The 18,239-nt window shown below is 40.7% G+C and overlaps 2 protein-coding genes across 2 annotated transcripts in view; one reads left to right on the top strand and one right to left on the bottom strand.

The window, feature by feature from the left end:
• Positions 1-3,036, top strand: part of CROT (carnitine O-octanoyltransferase) — a 48,100-nt gene extending 45,064 nt beyond the window's left edge. Inside the window, exon 18 of the mRNA XM_081102570.1 lies at positions 862-3,036. Coding sequence (XP_080958696.1) covers positions 862-982 — 121 coding nt within the window. The 3' untranslated portion in view covers positions 983-3,036. The remainder of the gene's footprint in view (positions 1-861) is intronic.
• Positions 3,037-4,766: 1,730 nt separating this feature from the next.
• The window catches only part of ABCB4 (ATP binding cassette subfamily B member 4), a 66,989-nt gene continuing 53,516 nt past the window's right edge, over positions 4,767-18,239 (bottom strand). Inside the window, exons 22-28 of the mRNA XM_081102569.1 lie at positions 18,025-18,125; positions 13,360-13,500; positions 10,890-11,046; positions 9,710-9,907; positions 8,037-8,243; positions 6,160-6,306; positions 4,767-5,614 (exon numbers count right to left, since the gene is read on the bottom strand). Coding sequence (XP_080958695.1) covers positions 5,408-5,614; positions 6,160-6,306; positions 8,037-8,243; positions 9,710-9,907; positions 10,890-11,046; positions 13,360-13,500; positions 18,025-18,125 — 1,158 coding nt within the window. The 3' untranslated portion in view covers positions 4,767-5,407. The remainder of the gene's footprint in view (positions 5,615-6,159; positions 6,307-8,036; positions 8,244-9,709; positions 9,908-10,889; positions 11,047-13,359; positions 13,501-18,024; positions 18,126-18,239) is intronic.

Raw genomic sequence — 18,239 nt, forward strand, 5'->3', positions numbered from 1 at the left:
TCGGTCAGTAGCCCAGTTTCTGCTTTAAGCACATTTCCTATGTGCTTGAACTTCCAGGGCCACTCTACCCCTTGCCAGACGGGGAATTTTTTTCATCAGGAGGACCGAGGAGATATGTGGAAGATGGTCCCAAGAGAGTTTCTCTCTGGCTTTCCTAGAAGTAGCTCCCTGCCCCCCCCCGCCCCCCTTATATTTCTCTATTTTATTTTATTTTAATTAATTAATTAATTTATTTATTTATTTATTACTCTTTTCAGGTCCTGTATTCTTCTTTAAAATAGTTCAGGTTTGCCCTAACCAGTTTGGCTCAGTAGATAGAGTGTCGGCCTGCGGACTGAAAGGTCCCAGGTTCGATACTGGTCAAGGGCATGTGCCTTGGTTGCGGGCACATCCCCAGTAGGAGGTGTGCAGAAGGCAGTTGATCGATGTTTCTCTCTCATCAATGTTTCTTACTCTCTATCCCTCTCCCTTCCTCTCTGTAAAAAATCAATAAAATACATATTTTTTAAAAGTTCAGGTTTTATTGCAAACAATGGCATGAATTCGTATTCCACCTCATTCCATTCAGAGCACGTGCAGGAAGGTCTGTTTTAGGGGAGAGGTGGGTGTTTCTATAACACTCCAAGCACTGGGAGTTCTGGCTCGTGTATTGTCCCCCTTTGTCCTTAGTCATCAGTTACGTAGCGCATTCGGTGTTCCCAGCATTATGTGTAACGAAGCCTGTACTTTCCATGCGTCAGCTTCCATGTACCTCCTGCCAGGCGGAAGTCGCGCTTCACACGCTAGCAGCCAGCCATGGGGAGCTTTTCGGGGTTGTGATTTTCGCCTTGTACTTCATTGTTTATGACTTGTTCTTTGCAGGTTTGTGGTGGCCTGCTCAGCCTGGAAATCCTGTGCGGAGACTGACGCAGAGAAGCTGGTTCAGCTGATTTTCCATGCTTTCCAGGATATGATGCAGCTGATGAACTCCGCTCATCTCTAGAGACTCACTATGCACTAAGCACTTACCAGTTAGACCATGTAAACTGGGTGCTGGGAGTGGGTTGCTGAGGGGAGGTAAGGAGGAGGGTCAACTTGAAGGAAATGTAGAAATTAATAGAATCATGCTCTCTAAACCTATACTGGCATACAAAGTAGAAATATTTTTAAGCTTCCTCTGATGCAGCAGCAATGCAAATTTTAATATAGTGATTATAGAACTATGCAAAGTTTAAGCCTCAACAATGCAATTCTACAAAATTTAACAATGCAACTCTAATTTTAACTTTTAAATATTTTTATTGATACCTGTAAAGGTTATAAATTCCTTCTCTGAACATCATGGTAGAGCAGTGATTTTCAACTTTTTTCATCTGATGGCACATCAAAAAATGTATTTTTGGCCAATATGACCAAAAAATAGGTATAATTTTGATTCATTCACCCTGGACAGCTATTCTGTTTGCTGTTGTCACTTTTTTTTTTTTGACAATCTAGGGGAAAAGAGGTCAGTGTCCCTTACTAGTCAGTTATTAAAAATGCCACGACACACTGGTTGGAAATCACTGTTATGGAGTCTATCTTTCAGGCACTTTAACATTTTCTAATTGCCAAAGGGTATGAGATACCTGGTTGGATGCTAATTTCCCTGAAATCAGTGTCTTTCACATTTCACCACAGGGATACAAGCTTGTTATATTTGGGAAAGACCACTACAAGTTTGCCGGGAGCCAGTCCATCCTTGCTGTTTCAAGGGACCTGGCATATATGGCATACTGTTCTTAATATGTTTGCTCACCTTCTTGGCACTATGTGTTTTAACCAAGGTCACCTCTCTGAGAAAAGTTGTTTCCCCTGGTAGGGATTTTCCCCTGAAGTTAGGGAGGGAATAAAACCCCTTAACTAAGTGCCAGGCAGGTAATTAATCACTTTAACTACGAACAATCATGCTTAAGCTACATAATCTTTACTCCCTGGAATGGAGATAAGAAACGCCCTAACCTTTGGAATAGAGATTGATAGGATTGGAATCAACTGGTATAAATACAGATGTAACAAGACAACAGGACATAGAACCTAGACACAGAACCTACACAGAACCTAGAGACAGAAGAACTTCTCTGGAGAGAACATGGCAAAAGATCCTGGACAGAAACTGGCCACAGAACCTAGAGACAGAACCTAGTGAGACAACTTGGCTGAAGAACCTAGAGACAGAACCTGGAGAGAACATGGCAAGAGAACCTGACTAGAACCTGGTGACTGAACCTGGCTGGAGAACCTAGTGAGGGAACATGGCTACAGAACCTGGCTGGAGAACCTAGCGAGAGAGCATGGACACAGAACCTAGCTGGAGATCCTAGACAGAACTTGGCTGGAGATCCTGGCTAGAGGAACCTGGCTATGATGATCACCAGAAGGCTGCCTCCGTGTCATTCCTTCTTCGCCGACTCCGTCCACACCTTTGGGGACCACTGGACCTGCTGGGGTTGGACCCCAGCACAAGTTAATGGTGATTAACAAAAATAGTTTCTGCTGACCTGGCCAGGGTGGCTCAGTTGATTGGAGTGTCATCCCGTGCACTGAAAAGCTGTGGGTTCAATTCCTGGGCAGAGCGCATACCTAGGTTGTGGGTTTGGTCCCTGATCGGGACATGTATGCAAGGCAGCCGATCAATGTTCTCTCTCACATCAATATTTCTCCCTAATTCTCTCCCTTCCCCCCTCTCCCTCTCTCTGAAATCAATGAGCATATCTCCTGATGAGGATTAAAAAAAAAAGTTTCTGTTGAACAGACAAAAAGTAAGTTGTAGTAGGGAGGTTTCTACCCTCTGACACTTATTAAAAAACCCCTAACAAAATTCATTTTAGTATATTGTCATTAGTTTGTGAATATAAAATTAAAGCACTTATATTTAAAATTAGGTATCATAATTAATGACTACAAGGATTAAATATTGAATCAGATTCTCAGGATTTTAGTGGTTGTTTTTTTTTCTCTTCTGTTCAATTTTGTAGTTTCTCCCCTCAGAAAATAAAACTCAAAATCATATAGCTTCTTGTGTTTGAATAAGTGGTTCATTCCTGTTTGACCTTATACTTTCTGACCTGTTATAAATTGTTGTGTAATAATCCACCCTGAACTTCCTGCTTCCGACAACGTATTATTCCTCACAACTGTGTCAGTTGACGGTGCCCATTTGGAGGTCTGCTTCTGTCTTGCCTGAGTCATGGATGCGGCTGCTGGACTGTGGCTGGTAAGTCTGAGATGGCTTTACCCACTCTCTGGGGACTGGTGGCTGGGGCTCTCTCCACGTGCTATCTGATCATTCGGTATTTTAACTGGATTTCTGTACTTGGCAGTGGGTGTTCTAAAGGGGAAAGGTAGAAGTTGCAGGGCCTCTTGTGGTCTAGGCTCTGAAGTCATACGATGTCACATCTTTTGCATTCTGTTGGTTAAAACAAGTAACAAGGACAGTCCAGATTTAAGGGGTCAGGGGAAAAGTCTCACCTTTGGATTAAGAGGAGCAGCAAAGTCAATTTCATAAATGACTTTAAGAATATAAGTAAAGCCCTAGCTGGTTTGGCTGATTGGATAGAGCATTGGTCTGTGGACTGAAGAGTCCCAGGTTCGATGTCATGAATGCAGCTGCTGGCTGTGGCTGGTAAGTCTGAGATGGCCTTACCCACTGTCTGGGGCTCTCCACGTGCTGTCTGATCATTCAGTATTTTAACTGGATTTCTATACTTGGCAGTGGGTGTTCTAAAGGGGAAAGGTAGAAGTTGCAGGGTCCTGGTTTCGATTTCTGGTCAAGGGCACATGCCCGGGTTGCAGGCTCGATACCCAGCAGGGGGCTTGCAGGAGGCAGCTGATCAATGATTCTCTCTCATCGATGTTTTCTCTCTCCCTTTCTGAAATCAATAAAAATATTAAAAAATAAAAAATAAATGAGACCCTCTTATAAAAAATGTAAATAGACACAAGAGGGGACATGACAGTGGTAGCAATCTGTCACATAAAAATGACAATAGATTTAATAGATTGGTTGGATGTCCTTTTTGTTCTTACATTTTCCTATGTTCTGAATTTGGTAAGTCTGGTGTATTTCTTTGTGAAAAAATTCAGAGTTGGCTTCTATGAACTCTGGACCTTTTCCTCACTCGTACAATTTTGTAGACTAAATTTCCAGGCACTTTAGTCATTTGGTGTATTGTTTTAAAATATTATCTAAATAGTATTTTAGCAATGGGTCACCTCCTAGAGAGGAGCCTCTCCTTACTCCTGCTTTAACACGTTTCCCTACATTGCCTCAAGTTAAAAATCACCTGGAATACTCTCTCCAGACAGATTCTTGGGCCTCAACCCAGACCTACTGAGTCCATTTCCAGGGCAGATGCCCCATTATCCTCATCAGGCAACTTTGGGAATAATTACACAAGAGTAAGTTGACTTCTGCTCACATTGAGTCACTGTGCTAATGCCCCTTACCCCGTTCTCCTCTTAATCTGAAATTGTCTAGTGATACACATGGTCACATTTGAAACATCTTCGGTAATACAGTATATGGTTTATTACAGGTAGAAGAATTTGGTTTGAATAACGATCTAAATAATTGATTTTGCTGAGGTAAACTGTGGAAAAAAACATTTCAATGTGGTTAGTTTCCAAGGGTTGCCTGAAATATTTCTGTTAGCCCTTCATATCTAAATATATTTCCTTCTTGTTAGGAGAAGTGGGTTCACATCCTGGGAATATTAGTATTATTTGGAAAAAGTAATACAGTTGTTATAGAAAAAGAATTTTATTGATATTTCCAGTGTTACAAATTGTACTGATATATGTACAATAATTATTCATGAGTTTAAACATTTCTTTAAAAGAAATACTTAATGATACCTCTTTTTGCTTTACAGAATAAATGTGTGCCTGCAGAGTTACCTTGTCTGAGGGAAATTGTATCTTCTCTTGGACTGTCCTAAAGCTGGGGATACATTCATTTTTAAAAATTAGTGCCCAGTAGAATAATTTGGAAACCTACCAAGGGAGAGAGTAGGCTTCTGAACAATTTATATTTTCTTTGTACTTGGGGAAAATGTTCTCAAAACATCCATCTACCCAACTGTTCAGGACCATAATAATTGTCCCTATGTCTGTGGCTTCTACTAATTCTACAGCTTTATATACCTGAACTTTGCTCTTTTTTTCCCCCCCGTATGTTTCTGAAAACTCAGGAAGAGCTAAGCTGTTAACATATTTCATCAAGAAATGTGTCTTGATGATTTATAACTCCAAAATTTCAAATGTTGTAATAGCAAACCCCCGATTGGATGTACCTGTATTTTACGATGACTTAGAAACTTCTTTTGCAAGTCAGCAAAAGTTGTAGAATGATTTGAGTTTATTTTTTAAGATACACGGTAACAAGAGTTCATGAGTTCTGCGTCCCAGACTGGACGCTGACCATGGAGAAGTAGATGCCCTTCTGCGCAAGCAGCTGCTGATGGGTGCCGTGCTCCCTGATCTTGCCGTTCTGAAACACCACTATCAGGTCTGCGTTCTGGATGGTGGACAGGCGGTGGGCGATCACAATGCAGGTGCGGCCTTCTCTGGCTTTGTCCAGGGCTTCTTGGACAATCTATTAATAAATCAGATCAGAAGTCTTACCTTAATTATATAAATAGGTGTTAGCATTAAAGGAAATTAAAAAATGTTACCATCCAAGCAAGAAAATTTCTTTCATTTCTTATCTCTTTGAATATTTGCCTTTATACCTGTATATTAATATAACTTGACATTACAGTTATGTTCTTTTCAATTATAATAAAAATGGATTGTCACTATAATCTTCACAAGTAGTTAAAATTTCTAACTAGTCACAAAATATATTACTTAACTAGTTCCCTTTTATTGAGTATTGTTTTCCATTAGAATTAATATGCTAAAATGATTTATGCAGCCTTTTCTTTTGAATGCTTTACTTTTAGTGTGTTTCTAAAATACATGATCATTTTAGAAAAATTGGAAAATAATGAAAGGAATAAGAAAATATTCTACCTCAAAATAACCACTGTCTAAATTTCTATTTACTTTTTTCTGTGCTTGCATATTATTTTTTTTCATGGCTAATAGCACAAAAACCTGTTTTACAAATTAAATGGGATGTGAGGTGGAAGGCCATACTTTTTCACTTTCAGTGTCCAGAGCGGATGTAGCTTCATCCAACAGCAGGATCCGAGGTTGTCTGATGAGGGCCCGGGCAATCGCAATCCTCTGTTTTTGACCTCCTGAGAGCTGAGTCCCCTTATCTCCCACTTTTGTGTCATATTTCTGCAAGTCGGTCAACAAAATTAATTAAGGTCCTAACCCAGCAAAATTACTAATGTTATAATGAGTAAACTTTTACTTAACATATGACAGTACTACTTATATGGAAAAATAATTTGGAATCAATAAAAAGTTTCTGCAACAGCTACATAGTTGTCCATTTAATGTTTTTTTACATTTAACAGAAAGTTTGTTTTCAAAATCCAAATAGAAAACGAGTGACCTTAATTCTCAGTGGTATTCTGCAACAAATTCTCAAATTCCTACCATTATCATCATGTCATCTGATGTCCTAAGAAGGTTAAATGTTAATGTCTAAGGTTTAAAATTCTTTAAAAATTGATATAATCAGATGACCAACAAGGAATCCAGTTTATTCTCTTTTAAACTCATTCACTCAAATATTTCCTGAGTATCTGTTATGCCCAGAACTGTGGGAAGTGTGTAAAAATGAATCAGGCTTTATTCCTACCCTGAAGGAATTAAAATCAGCATTCAATACAAGTTAAATACCAAATGAGTAGTATAGGCAACATGCTATGAAAGATCACAGAGGGAAATAGAAATTGTGGAGATAAGGTGGGAGAAGGAGAAAGGGGAGATAAATTATACTTTTGTAGAAAAGTTGGTAAGCTTGATATTGAGAGAACATTCTAAGCCAAAAACATACAGAATGGATAAAAGTAAAAATTGAGTTGGTTCAGTTTACAGTAAACTGAATACTACTCAGCAAAAAAAGGGATGAACACAACTTCAGGGAATTAGGCCAAGAAAAGCTAATGGCAAATGGTTATATACTGTAAGTTTATATAATGTTCTAAAGGTGGAAAGTTACAGAAATGAGGGACAGTTACTGGTTGCAGAGGCTGGGGGAGTGAGAATGGGAAGGAGGGGTATTCTATATAATAAAAGCCTAATATGCAAATTGAACAGCTGAATGACCTGTGGAACAACCAGTCGCTATGATGCATACTGACCACCAAGGGACAGACACTCAATGCAGGAGCTGCTCCCAGCCCACAGGCCCCAGGCCAGCCAAGGCAGGTGCTTGCAGGGGCCCAGTCGCCCTGAAGATTGGCCCTGATTGCTGGCCAGGCTTAGGGACCCTACCCATGCATGAATTTCATGCATCGGGCCTCTAGTGTGCTATAAAAGGACAACATGAGGGATCTCTGTTGTGATAGAATGTTCTGTGTCTTGACTGATAGTGGATACATGAATCTGCAATGCAGTAAAATTGCCAGAACTAAATATACACATATACAAATGTGTACACGTAAGATAAAGTGTGAATGAGATCCAGGGATTGTATCAATGTCAATATCATGGTGTTTTGCCATTTTGTCTTTGGAGGAAACTAGGTAAAAGGTATATAAGATCCCCCGATTCCTTACAACTGCATGTGAATCTATACTTATCTCAAAATAAAGTGCTTAATTAAAAAAAAAAAGTATCACCAGGGATACTTGGCCTTGGTCTGAATGCAGCCACCACTTCGCAACCTGCAATATTGTGCGTTAACTTAATATCACCTTATTTGCTTCTCACCACATTTGTATGAGGTAGACGTGACATCAGGACACTTGGTATCGTGAAGTTCCATGTCTTGTCCAAGGTCAGAGAGCTAGTAAATAGACACATTCTGTGGCGTTTGACTTTGGGAAGTGTGTTGGGGAGGGAAACAGTGCGCAGTTGATTCTGATTTCATCCTGAGAAGTTACCAGTTAACTTACATGAGGTAAGGTCTCGATGAAAGGGTGTATATTGGCTGCTTTGGCTGCACTCACAATCTCATCCTGGGACACCACCCTGCTGTTGTCTCCGTAAGCGATGTTCTCGGCAATGCTGTAGTCGAACAGGATGGGCTCCTGGGACACGATCCCAAGCTGGGCTCTGAGCCATTGGATGTTGAGTTTCTTTGCCTCTTGACCATCTAGCAGCTGAAAACCAAAGTCCACAAATTATAAGAAAGGCTTGAAAAGAAAAAGGAACTAGGCGGTAAGTTACTAGATGAACCAACTGGAGGATTTGGGTGCGTGTGGGCATCAGCAGTTTATGAAATACCAAGCCTCAGAGCCCCTACACACTTACACTGTTGGAGGCCAACATAGCCAACAAAACGATTTTTATGATGATCATGCTGTCCCTTTCTTGGTCTAACTGGCAAAATGACAGCACGTTTGGTCTTATCTTCATATTCCTCTGTCCCTATCTGCTCTTCTTCAGGCAAGGGTACCATCCCCTGCCTTTAGGAAGCCTGAAATTAGGTGTTCTACTCATACCTGCTGTCCCTGGAATCACTCCAACCTTTCAACTTGACTTTATCCCCCTCCAGCAGGCATACCAGAACAAAATGCAGATTCACCAGAACAAAATGCAGATTCTGAAAGCTGGTTACTTCCTAACCTACTTCTACTTCTCTTTCCCCTGAGATCGACGAGCACTAACTGTTCTCTCTTTGACAGCACCAAGGACAAAAGTTCAAGAGGAAGTGTACAAGGTCAGGGGGCGGTGTCCTTGGGAGAATGGTTTTGTTGGTGGCAGTTTCGATTATTTTTTGTTTGCTGTAAGCAGGAGGCATGATGCTTCCAGAGCAGCTTTGTGATGTAGTGACTGCAACGCAGCTTCCCGCAAGGCTGGAGTCACCAGAGAAGAAACAGACACAGATTCCATTGGTCTTGACCCCTCAATGAAGAGATTCCCGCCACAGTATTAGCTCAGCGTAGCCACAGTGCTGAGCTGGTCTGCCTGTGTTCACAACTGCCGAGTGACTGTAATGGTGGAAGCATAAGGTTTTCCAAAAAGAAACAACAAGGTTTAACCCTTCGGTGACTGTCTACATGGGGGTGGGCTCCCAGGGCTAGGTCAGTGGGTGCTACCCAAGGTGATGGAGGAGACAGGCACTCTCAGAGCCGAGGCTTCACTTAGAGAAGAGAGCCAGAGCTGGAGACCAGGAAATCAATGATGAAAGCCAAACACGAATGGGCTGAAGGGGAGGGCCAAAGTCAGAGAGCCTGGAGTGCAGGGTTGGAGAAGGCAAGCAGAAGTGGGTGGGGAGGGAAGAAGCAGGCACGGGCCTGTCCTGGCAGCCTACGTCACACTCTGGCAGGAGCGTGGGCTTTCCTTTATAAGCCAGGAACTGAGGGTTTACTTAGGAGGATAAGGCTGGCAGGTAGAGGTCACCTTCATATTCACTCTTTTCAGAACTTCACTAAATTCCAGATGTTCTACCTGACTGTTCCAATATCCGTTTGACTCTGGGTGCCAGTTTCGGGTTTACAGAATGTGGTCATTCTATCCGATAGGACTGTGGGTCTTACTCAGGTTTTTCCATTGTGGGAATATTGGTTTAGCCACTTGAGACACTGCCTTCAGTCAGGTCACTGACGTCAGAAAGTGCACGTACCACGGTGCCGGCCGCCGGGTCGTAGAAGCGCTCCAGCAGCTGGACTACCGTGCTCTTCCCGCAGCCGCTGCTGCCCACCAGGGCCAGCGTCTGGCCCTTCTTCACCTCCAGGCTCAGCCCCTGCAGCACGGGCACATCGGGCCGGGTCGGGTAGTTGAACACGACTTCATTAAATGTCACATTTCCTTCAAACTTATCCTGAAAAACATTGTTTTATTGTTGCTATTGTAATCGGTCTGATCATTATAGTAATAAACAGTATTTTTTCAAGAAAACTTGACCAAAGGCTGTAGTAAAAAGACATGAGAGTCATATTCAGTACAAGGGCTAACACTCGTTAATACGGACAGAAAACTGTTACATAAAATGAAGATGGGAGATGGGCTACAGGTTACATTAAATAGTCCTTTCATAGATAGTGCTTATCTAACCCTCATTTCTGGTTTATTTAAGACAAATATTTAGCGTTCTCAAGGGACAATCGGGAGCCTGGAGCCAAGCCAGTGGCCAAAGATTCAAAGGTGTGGGAATTTAGGGAAGTTTCCACCTGCAGGCTCGGTGGGCAGCCCATCCCATGCCCTGGCAGCCTCTTTCTCTCACTCACCAACACAGCAATTTTCTCAGAACATGAATACCTGGTAAAGTCCCAGAAAGATCAAGTCCCTATCTCTCTACCCACACTGCTTCTTGTGCAGTAAAATGTACAGCAGCTCGTGTTGTGCCAAGAACCCTCCTATCCAAGTTTGAGCTCACTTTGGAAATAGCGAAGTGTACGATGACTCACTGTGAATACGGTGGCCTTCTTACCAATTGTAATTCAGTCATTACAAGATGTGACTAAAGCCAAATTGCTCATTGCATTCACATACAGAATTATATGGATATACCTTCATGCAGAAGTGCCTAACAGTTTTCATAACAATTAGCCAGTTCTGGTACATCTGGACTTTTTTTTCTGTTTTTTTACTTTTGATGTGCTAAACTTCAGAATCCTTGAAACTCCCTATGGAATTTTAAAATGCCAGGAAAGTTGGCCAAATCCTAGATCTGTAAATATCACCAAGATAAATAAATGTCAGTGTAATCACTATAGATTTTTATCTTGTGGCCACAACCGAGCAGACAGCAGACCTTGGGGAAACAATTAACCAAGCACGGCATAAGGCAGCAGAGAACTCACAGGCCTCAGGCCTTCCTCGCTGTAGCTGTCAATCACAGGCTGTCTTTCAAACAGCATGAACAAGTGGGCTGCCGACAGCTTGGCTTTGGCATAGTCTGGAGCAAAGGAGCTGGCGTGTCCTAGCGCCACTGCGCCAAACACGATGGCTGAAAACACCCTAGAGACCGGAAGAAGAGGGATTAAAACATTAGCCTGTATAATTAGCTCCATGATGTTTAAAAGTCCACAGACATACTGCCCACCGGTACAGATATTTTTTTACTCCCTGAGTCATGCCCCCACCCCACCTCACCCCACCTCGTCCTGGGAGCACACATTCGTGTGAAATTCCAGTAACGAAGGAGCGAAATCCACAGGGAGGCAGATCACCATGGAGGGTTTCTTTATTCCTTAGGAGCCTCTACTTTCTTAGAGTTCCTGTAACTTTCCACAGTTCTTCTCATTTTGGAAATGGCTTATAACGTAATCTGATTTGCAATCTCAAGGAATATTAATAAGTACGGATACCCATTTTAGAGCTGAGGGAACTGAAGTAGCGTATAAAGGGGCTTGGTCAGTGCCAGACAAGCAGTCATGTTTCCTCTTGAATCTACAGCCCTGACTGCCAGTGTGTGGTTCCTGCTAGACTCCCGCACAAACAATACTGACCACTGGAGTTAAAGAGTTTTTATTAGGAAAAACAAGCCTTTACCAGAAATAGCTTTTCTCTTAGAAGTAAAATAATTATTGATACTACCCTGAAACAACTGTCCTAAGCTAAAGGTCTCGTTTCTAAGTAAATAGTCTTTAGAGGACAGATAAGGATTATAACTGCATTTATGAAGGGCCAAAGATTCCCAGGACCTTCATCTCCACAAAGCCATTTACTTCTGGCACCAGAGTTCCCCCAGAGAAAGGGGAGAGGGAGAAAACCTCTATCTAGTAATAATGGAAACGTAAAACCTTCTTTCTTCTACCAAGCTTCTACAGCTAGGATATTAAAATGTGTTTTAATTACACGGGGACAGGAATGGTGGGTATAGCAAGGCTCTCAAATACTTGGTAAGTTTGGTTACCAAAAACTAAATTGTCAAAGAGTGATGAACCCACATGTAGCTGCCTAGCTTTCCTATACACCTATAATCTAGCTTTAGCACAGAAGATTAAAAAACTGGCTTCTGATTATCCAGAATTTAACATTTTGATGGTAAAAAGTGAAACAAAAAAAGACCAATTTTCTCAGTGATATTTTTTTAGACAGCAGAAATATTCCAAGTTGTCATCCCCAGAGCTGAGCTGCATATTTCCATTTGATCTTCCGAAACCACTTTCTACTCTCTACCCATGTCTATGTTGTCCCTTCCCAGTGTGTCAGAGGCTGACCCTGCGTGGACTGCACCAACAGCTTTCCTTGTTCTCTGGCGTCTGGGGTTTGGCAATGAAGGGGACTAGCTGGGGGTGGGAGGGCTGGAGGAGAGGGAAGCCAGGGTACTGGGTTTCTTTCTGGTTGGATTGTTGTGTGGTTGGATCCCTCCACCAAAGAGGACAGAAGGCATTTTTTTTTCACAGTTATTCCAATTTTGGATGAAAAGAAAAGAACAGCTTTTAAACACTTCACCTTCTTTGTTTTGACTTTTTTTTTTTTAATGGTTCCTCACTAGTGCTTTAAAATCATCCCATCAGAGCAGAAATATGCCAAGTAATCTTAAAAAAAGAATGGCGTCCCTGTGGCAAGACTAGGCTGCAACTTAATTGAATGTATTTAGCATATTTTGAAAAGAGGAATGTATCAATTAGAAAGACCACTGGTTAGTCTTGGAAACCAAGAAAATAGGAGAGAGACTAAGGCAAATGTTGGCAAGGTCATCCCAAGTCTGGTTAGGGGACAGAGCCTTTGCCAGGCTTCAGGCAAGCATTCCCATCTCCTTGACAAGGCCATCTTTGGCTGCCCATAAAGAGCAAGCTATTCAACGCTCTGTTTTCAGTCTATGGTCACCAGCAACTTTCTAATTCTGATTTCTATCTGCCTACATCTATAGAGAGCAGTTAGGGCAATCAGGCAGGCAGGCGGTTAGGAGCCAGAGGTTCCAGATTGTGAGAGGGTTGTCTGACTGCTGGCTTAGGCCTGATCCCACCCTAAACCAGCAGTTGGACATCCTCTGAGAGGTCCCGGATTAAAGAGGGTGCAGGTGAGGCTGAGGGACCCCCCCCCCCCCGTGCACCGGGCCTCTAGTTATACAATAAGAAAATTTGCTATCCTCCTGTCTGGAGTTCTATCTATTCCTAAAATTCTGGTCTACGATGAGCTTGGTTAGTTTTTGCCCACTCCAGTGATTAAACTGTCCTTGTAGTTTTGATTAGATCAGATTTCTGTAGTTTACTCTCTAAACTTATCTTACAACAAGAGAGGGGTTTTTTCTTCTCTAAACTTTTGCATAGACCTATTAAAATCTTACTATAGAATATTCTTAATATTTTAAGAATTACTTACAGAATAACATCTCTGAAGAGCATATGTCCATTCACGATGAGATAGGCACCAAATCGAAAACAACCGGCATAGGAAAAATACATAAATGCTTGTGAAATACTAAAAGTAATTCCATAGATGTGTGCCTTCCGTACAGAATTTCTGAAAAGCAAATTAGAGCATTCATAACCATCTCTTCAACCACTCTTAGCACTGTGCAGTGGAAAGAGCATAGCTTCTAAGTCTAGTTGACCTGGGTTTAACTTCTGCCCCCAGTTACATTAGTTTAAGTAAGCGACTTAACCTTTCTATGTATCAGTTTTCTGATGTGTACAATGAGGATAACCAATATGATGCAGAATTGTTTTGAGAACTAAATAAACAATATAAATCTCTAGCATAGAACCTATCTCTTAGCGGTTGTTCAAATGATAGTTGCTGTTATTACATGTTAATATCTGCTGACCCAGGCAGTCAGCCCCTATGATGTAAACATAATTATTGTGTTAAAAATATTGAGGATGTCAAAGATAGCACTAACCTTTGAATTGTCTGCAAGTGATTTCTTTAATATCATTATCTTGTCTTCTATGACTAGTTATCATCTCTTATGTAAAAACTCATCTTTCTGATTCAGAAAAGTAGTGTCACTGAGGTTTACATAGAAACACATTGGGAAATCTTTCCTCAGCTAGCTCCCATCAGCCCCAATAAGTTTTTGGTTTTTTTAAAAAATATATTTTGTTGATTTTTTACAGAGAGGAAGGGAGAGAGAGAGTTAGAACATCGATGAGAGAGAAACATCGATCAGCTGCCTCCTGCACATCTCCTACTGGGGATATGCCCGCAACCCAGGTACATGCCCTTGACCAGAATGGAACCTGGGACCTTTCAGTCCGCAGGTTGACGCTTTATCCACTGAGCCAAACGGGCTTCAGCCCCAATAAGTTTTTAGTACTATTTCTAATTAGATCCCATCCTCGGTATAGTTAATTATTATTCTAAATCCTCTAAAACAGTGGTTCTCAACCTTGGCTGCACATTAGAATCACCTGGGAATCTTTTCAAAATCCTGATTTCTGGGCCTCATCCTCCAGAAATTCTGTTTCTTTGTTATGGGGTGGGGCCACAACATCAGTAACAAAGAAACAGAATTTCCGGAGGGTGAGGCCCAGAAATCAGGATTTTAAAAAGATTCCCAGGTGATTCTAATGTGCAGCCAAGGTTGAGAACCACTGCTCTAAAAAAACAACACTTTACTTTTAGATTAGAACGATTAGGAGGAAGGCATTTGCCAAGACAGAAAAGTCAAAGTATTACTGACTTGGATGACTTTTAAGTTATGTGCTGTGATCATGGCCTTATAATACTAATATTACTGAAAAATTTACCATGATATTAAATCTTTAAAATCATAATCAAATTAGAAATTAGCTCCAGCGTTCTATTATTCCTTAATTCTCTTGCAGTTTCAAATAAACCACAAAGTCATAAATAATGCCACATGTATATGTCAAATACCAAAAAATGTAACTGCATGAAGTATACATAAAAAGGAGAGAGAATAAATTGAGAATTTCAGATATCCGTTTTTAAATCTGTAAGTGTTCAAACTATTCTAGTCTACAGAGTTGTAATCTAAGTTGTATTCAATTTTGTTAGTGTTAAAATATATTCACAACACCTGACTTAGAAGACCCATGGTGCTGATGTTGATATCTGAGGGACCCAAAGTGCTATGGGAAACTAAGACTCCCCACCTAAAGGACTCGACCTGAGACCCAGCAAAAAAAACAACAAAACAAAATAACAATAAAACAGCAGCTGAAAAAGCACCCAGACTACACGGGAAAGAGATTCACTTGCTAACCTAAAGCCACTGACTCTCCAGGAGTTGAAAAGCTCCCGAGAGACGGAGGGGCTGGTGGATGCAGTTATTCACTCTCTACCTGACCTGCTAACTCAGTGGGCAAGTGATCAGGGCACTACCCCACTGCCTTGCTAACACCAGACAAGAGAGTGAGTCATTTTGGAACATGTCCCCACTCCCTGGAAGGGGAGGGTGACCTGGAACCTTCAGCCTTCTCCTGCTGCTCCGCTACAGTCTGCAAGTGCCAGCCATTGCAAAACCACCCTGCCCCCCTGCTAGGGCTGGCAAGGAGTTGCAGCTCATGGATTGGAAGAATTAATATTGTCAAACTGACTATGCTACCCAAAGCTATATACGAATTCAGTGCAATCCTTATCAAACCACCAATGGCATATTTTGCAAATAATCTAGCACAAATAATCTTAAAATCTGTATAGATACACTAAAAACCCTGGCATAGCGAAAGCAATATTGGGAAGGAACAAAACTGGAGGTATTATGCTCCCCAATTTCAAACTATACTACAAAACCATAATAATCAAAACAGTATGCTGTGGGCACAAAAAAACAGACAAATAAATCAATGGAATGGAATAGAGAGTCCAGAAATAAACCCAGGCACATACAGCTAATCTACAACCAAGGAGGCAAGAGTAAACAAAGGGGAAAATACAGTCTCTTCACAAAGAATGTTGGCAAAACTGGTTATGCAAAAGAATGAAACTGAACCACTATCTTACACCGTATACAAAAATAAACTCAAAATGGGTTAAATACTTGAATATAAGATCTGAATCCACAAAAATTCAAGAAGAAAACATTGGGAATAAGCTTTTGACATCACTCTTAGCAATATCTTTTTGGATATGTCTCCTCGGGCAAGGGAAACTAAAGCAAAAACAAACAATTGGGACTATATCAAACTAAAAAGCTTTTGCACAGCAAAGAAAACCATCAACAAACTGAGAAGGCAACCTACCAAATGGTAGAAGACATTTGCAAATGATTCATCCAATAAGTGGTTAATACCCAAATATGTAAAGAATTTATACAACCAAATATCAGAAAAACAAACAAATCTATTAATAGCAGAGGACTTGATTAGACATTTTTTCCAAAGAGGACATACAGGTGGGCAAGAAGCACATGAAAAGATGCTCAACATCAGAGAAATGCAAATCAAAATCACAATGAATACTACCTCACACCAGTCATGATGGCTATTATAAAAAAGACAGAAAAGAGCAAGTGTTGGTGACGACGTAGAAAAAAAGGAACCCTTGTACACTGTTGGTGGGAATGTAACTGTAGCAGCCACGATGGAAAACAGTATGGAAGTTCCTCAAAAATTAAAAATAGAGCTACCATGTGACCCAGCAATTCCATTTCTGGGTATTTATCTGAAGAAAATGAAAACACTAATTTGAAAAGGCATATGTGCCCCTATGTTCACTTAAAGCATTATTTACAGTAGCCAAGATATAGAAGCAACTTGAGTGTCCATCAATAGATGAATGGATAAAGAAGAGGTGATATATACACACACACTGTGGAATATTATTTAGCAATAAAAAATGAAATCTTGCCATTTGCAACAACATGGATAGCACTGGAGGGTATTATGCAAAGGAAATAAGTCAAGGAAAGACAAATACCATATTATTTCACTTCCATGTGGACTATAAAAAACAAAACAAACAAAACAGGAACAGATTCAGATACAGAGAACAAAGTGGTAGTTGCCAGAAGGACATGGATAGAGGTATACAGCTGGGTGAAATAGGTGAAGGAAGATAAGGGGAACAAATCTGCAGTTATAAAAGAAATAACTCATGAGGATATAACCAGCAGCATGTAAACAGAGTCAATAATACTGTAATAACTTTGTATGGTGACAGAGGTAACCAGACTTATGACGATCATTTCATAATATATGCAAGTATTAAACCACTATGTTTTACAACTGAAATTAATATAACATTGTAAGTCAATTATACTTCAATAAAAAATAAAATAAAACTTATGAATTGTATATTTCTGGAATTTTTCATGTAATATTTCAACTGGGGTTGACTAGGTTACTGAAACTATGGCAGGCAAAACCATGCATAAGGTTTAACTAAATCACAAGCCTCTTCTTTGATTCAGTCTACACAATCCAAAGAAAATAAAGGTTTGAGCAATGCCCTAAAACAATGTTTATCCTGAATCAGCCAGATGGGTTGTTTCTGTTGCCCGCACTGATGAATAAAAACTTGCACAGTCTTCTGGACCGTTCAATTCTTGGAGACCCAATCTATTGTTTTTAAAAGAGATAGGAAAATTTAATCCTATGGCTCAGTGGCATGAAATAAGCCAGTCAGAGAAAAATAAATATCACATGATCTCACTCACTTATGGAATATAATGAACAACATAAACTGATAAACAAAAACAGATCCAGAGACAGAGAAGCATCAATCAGACCGTCAAACCTCAGAGGGAAGGTAGGGGAGGGTGGGGGTAAGGGGGAGAGATCAACCAAAGGACTTGTATGCAAGCACATAGGCCTAACCAATGGACACAGACAACAGGGGGGTGAGGGCATGAGTGGGGGGATAGGGGGTAATGTGAGGATAAGGACACATATGTAATAACTTAATAAAGAAATTTTTAAAAAGCTACTTATTTTCAGTAAGATAATTAGCAAAAAAAAAAAGATGTCATCCTTACAGTTGCATTAGTGTTTGGAACAGCAGAGGTTTATTATCTTTTGGGGACATTAACTCAGCCGTAGGCCAGCACTAGGTTCTTAGTAACGATCACCTGTTCATTACCTGTAAGGTCCGTACAATTTTTCCACATACATTGATTCAAATTTTTTTTCCTGGGTCAAGGACACAACTGTCCTAATATTTTCTATGGCCTCTGTTGCAATCTGTAATGTAGAACAGATCTTGATTAGACATGGGGCTTTTCTTTCTGAAACAATGAAAAATATAAACCGTAGGGCATTCTGAAAAGAATCCTGAAGGATATGAAATTCCTTCAT

This window comes from Myotis nattereri (genome assembly GCF_964212035.1).
Source record: "Myotis nattereri genome assembly, chromosome: 11".
NCBI lineage: Eukaryota > Metazoa > Chordata > Mammalia > Chiroptera > Vespertilionidae > Myotis > Myotis nattereri.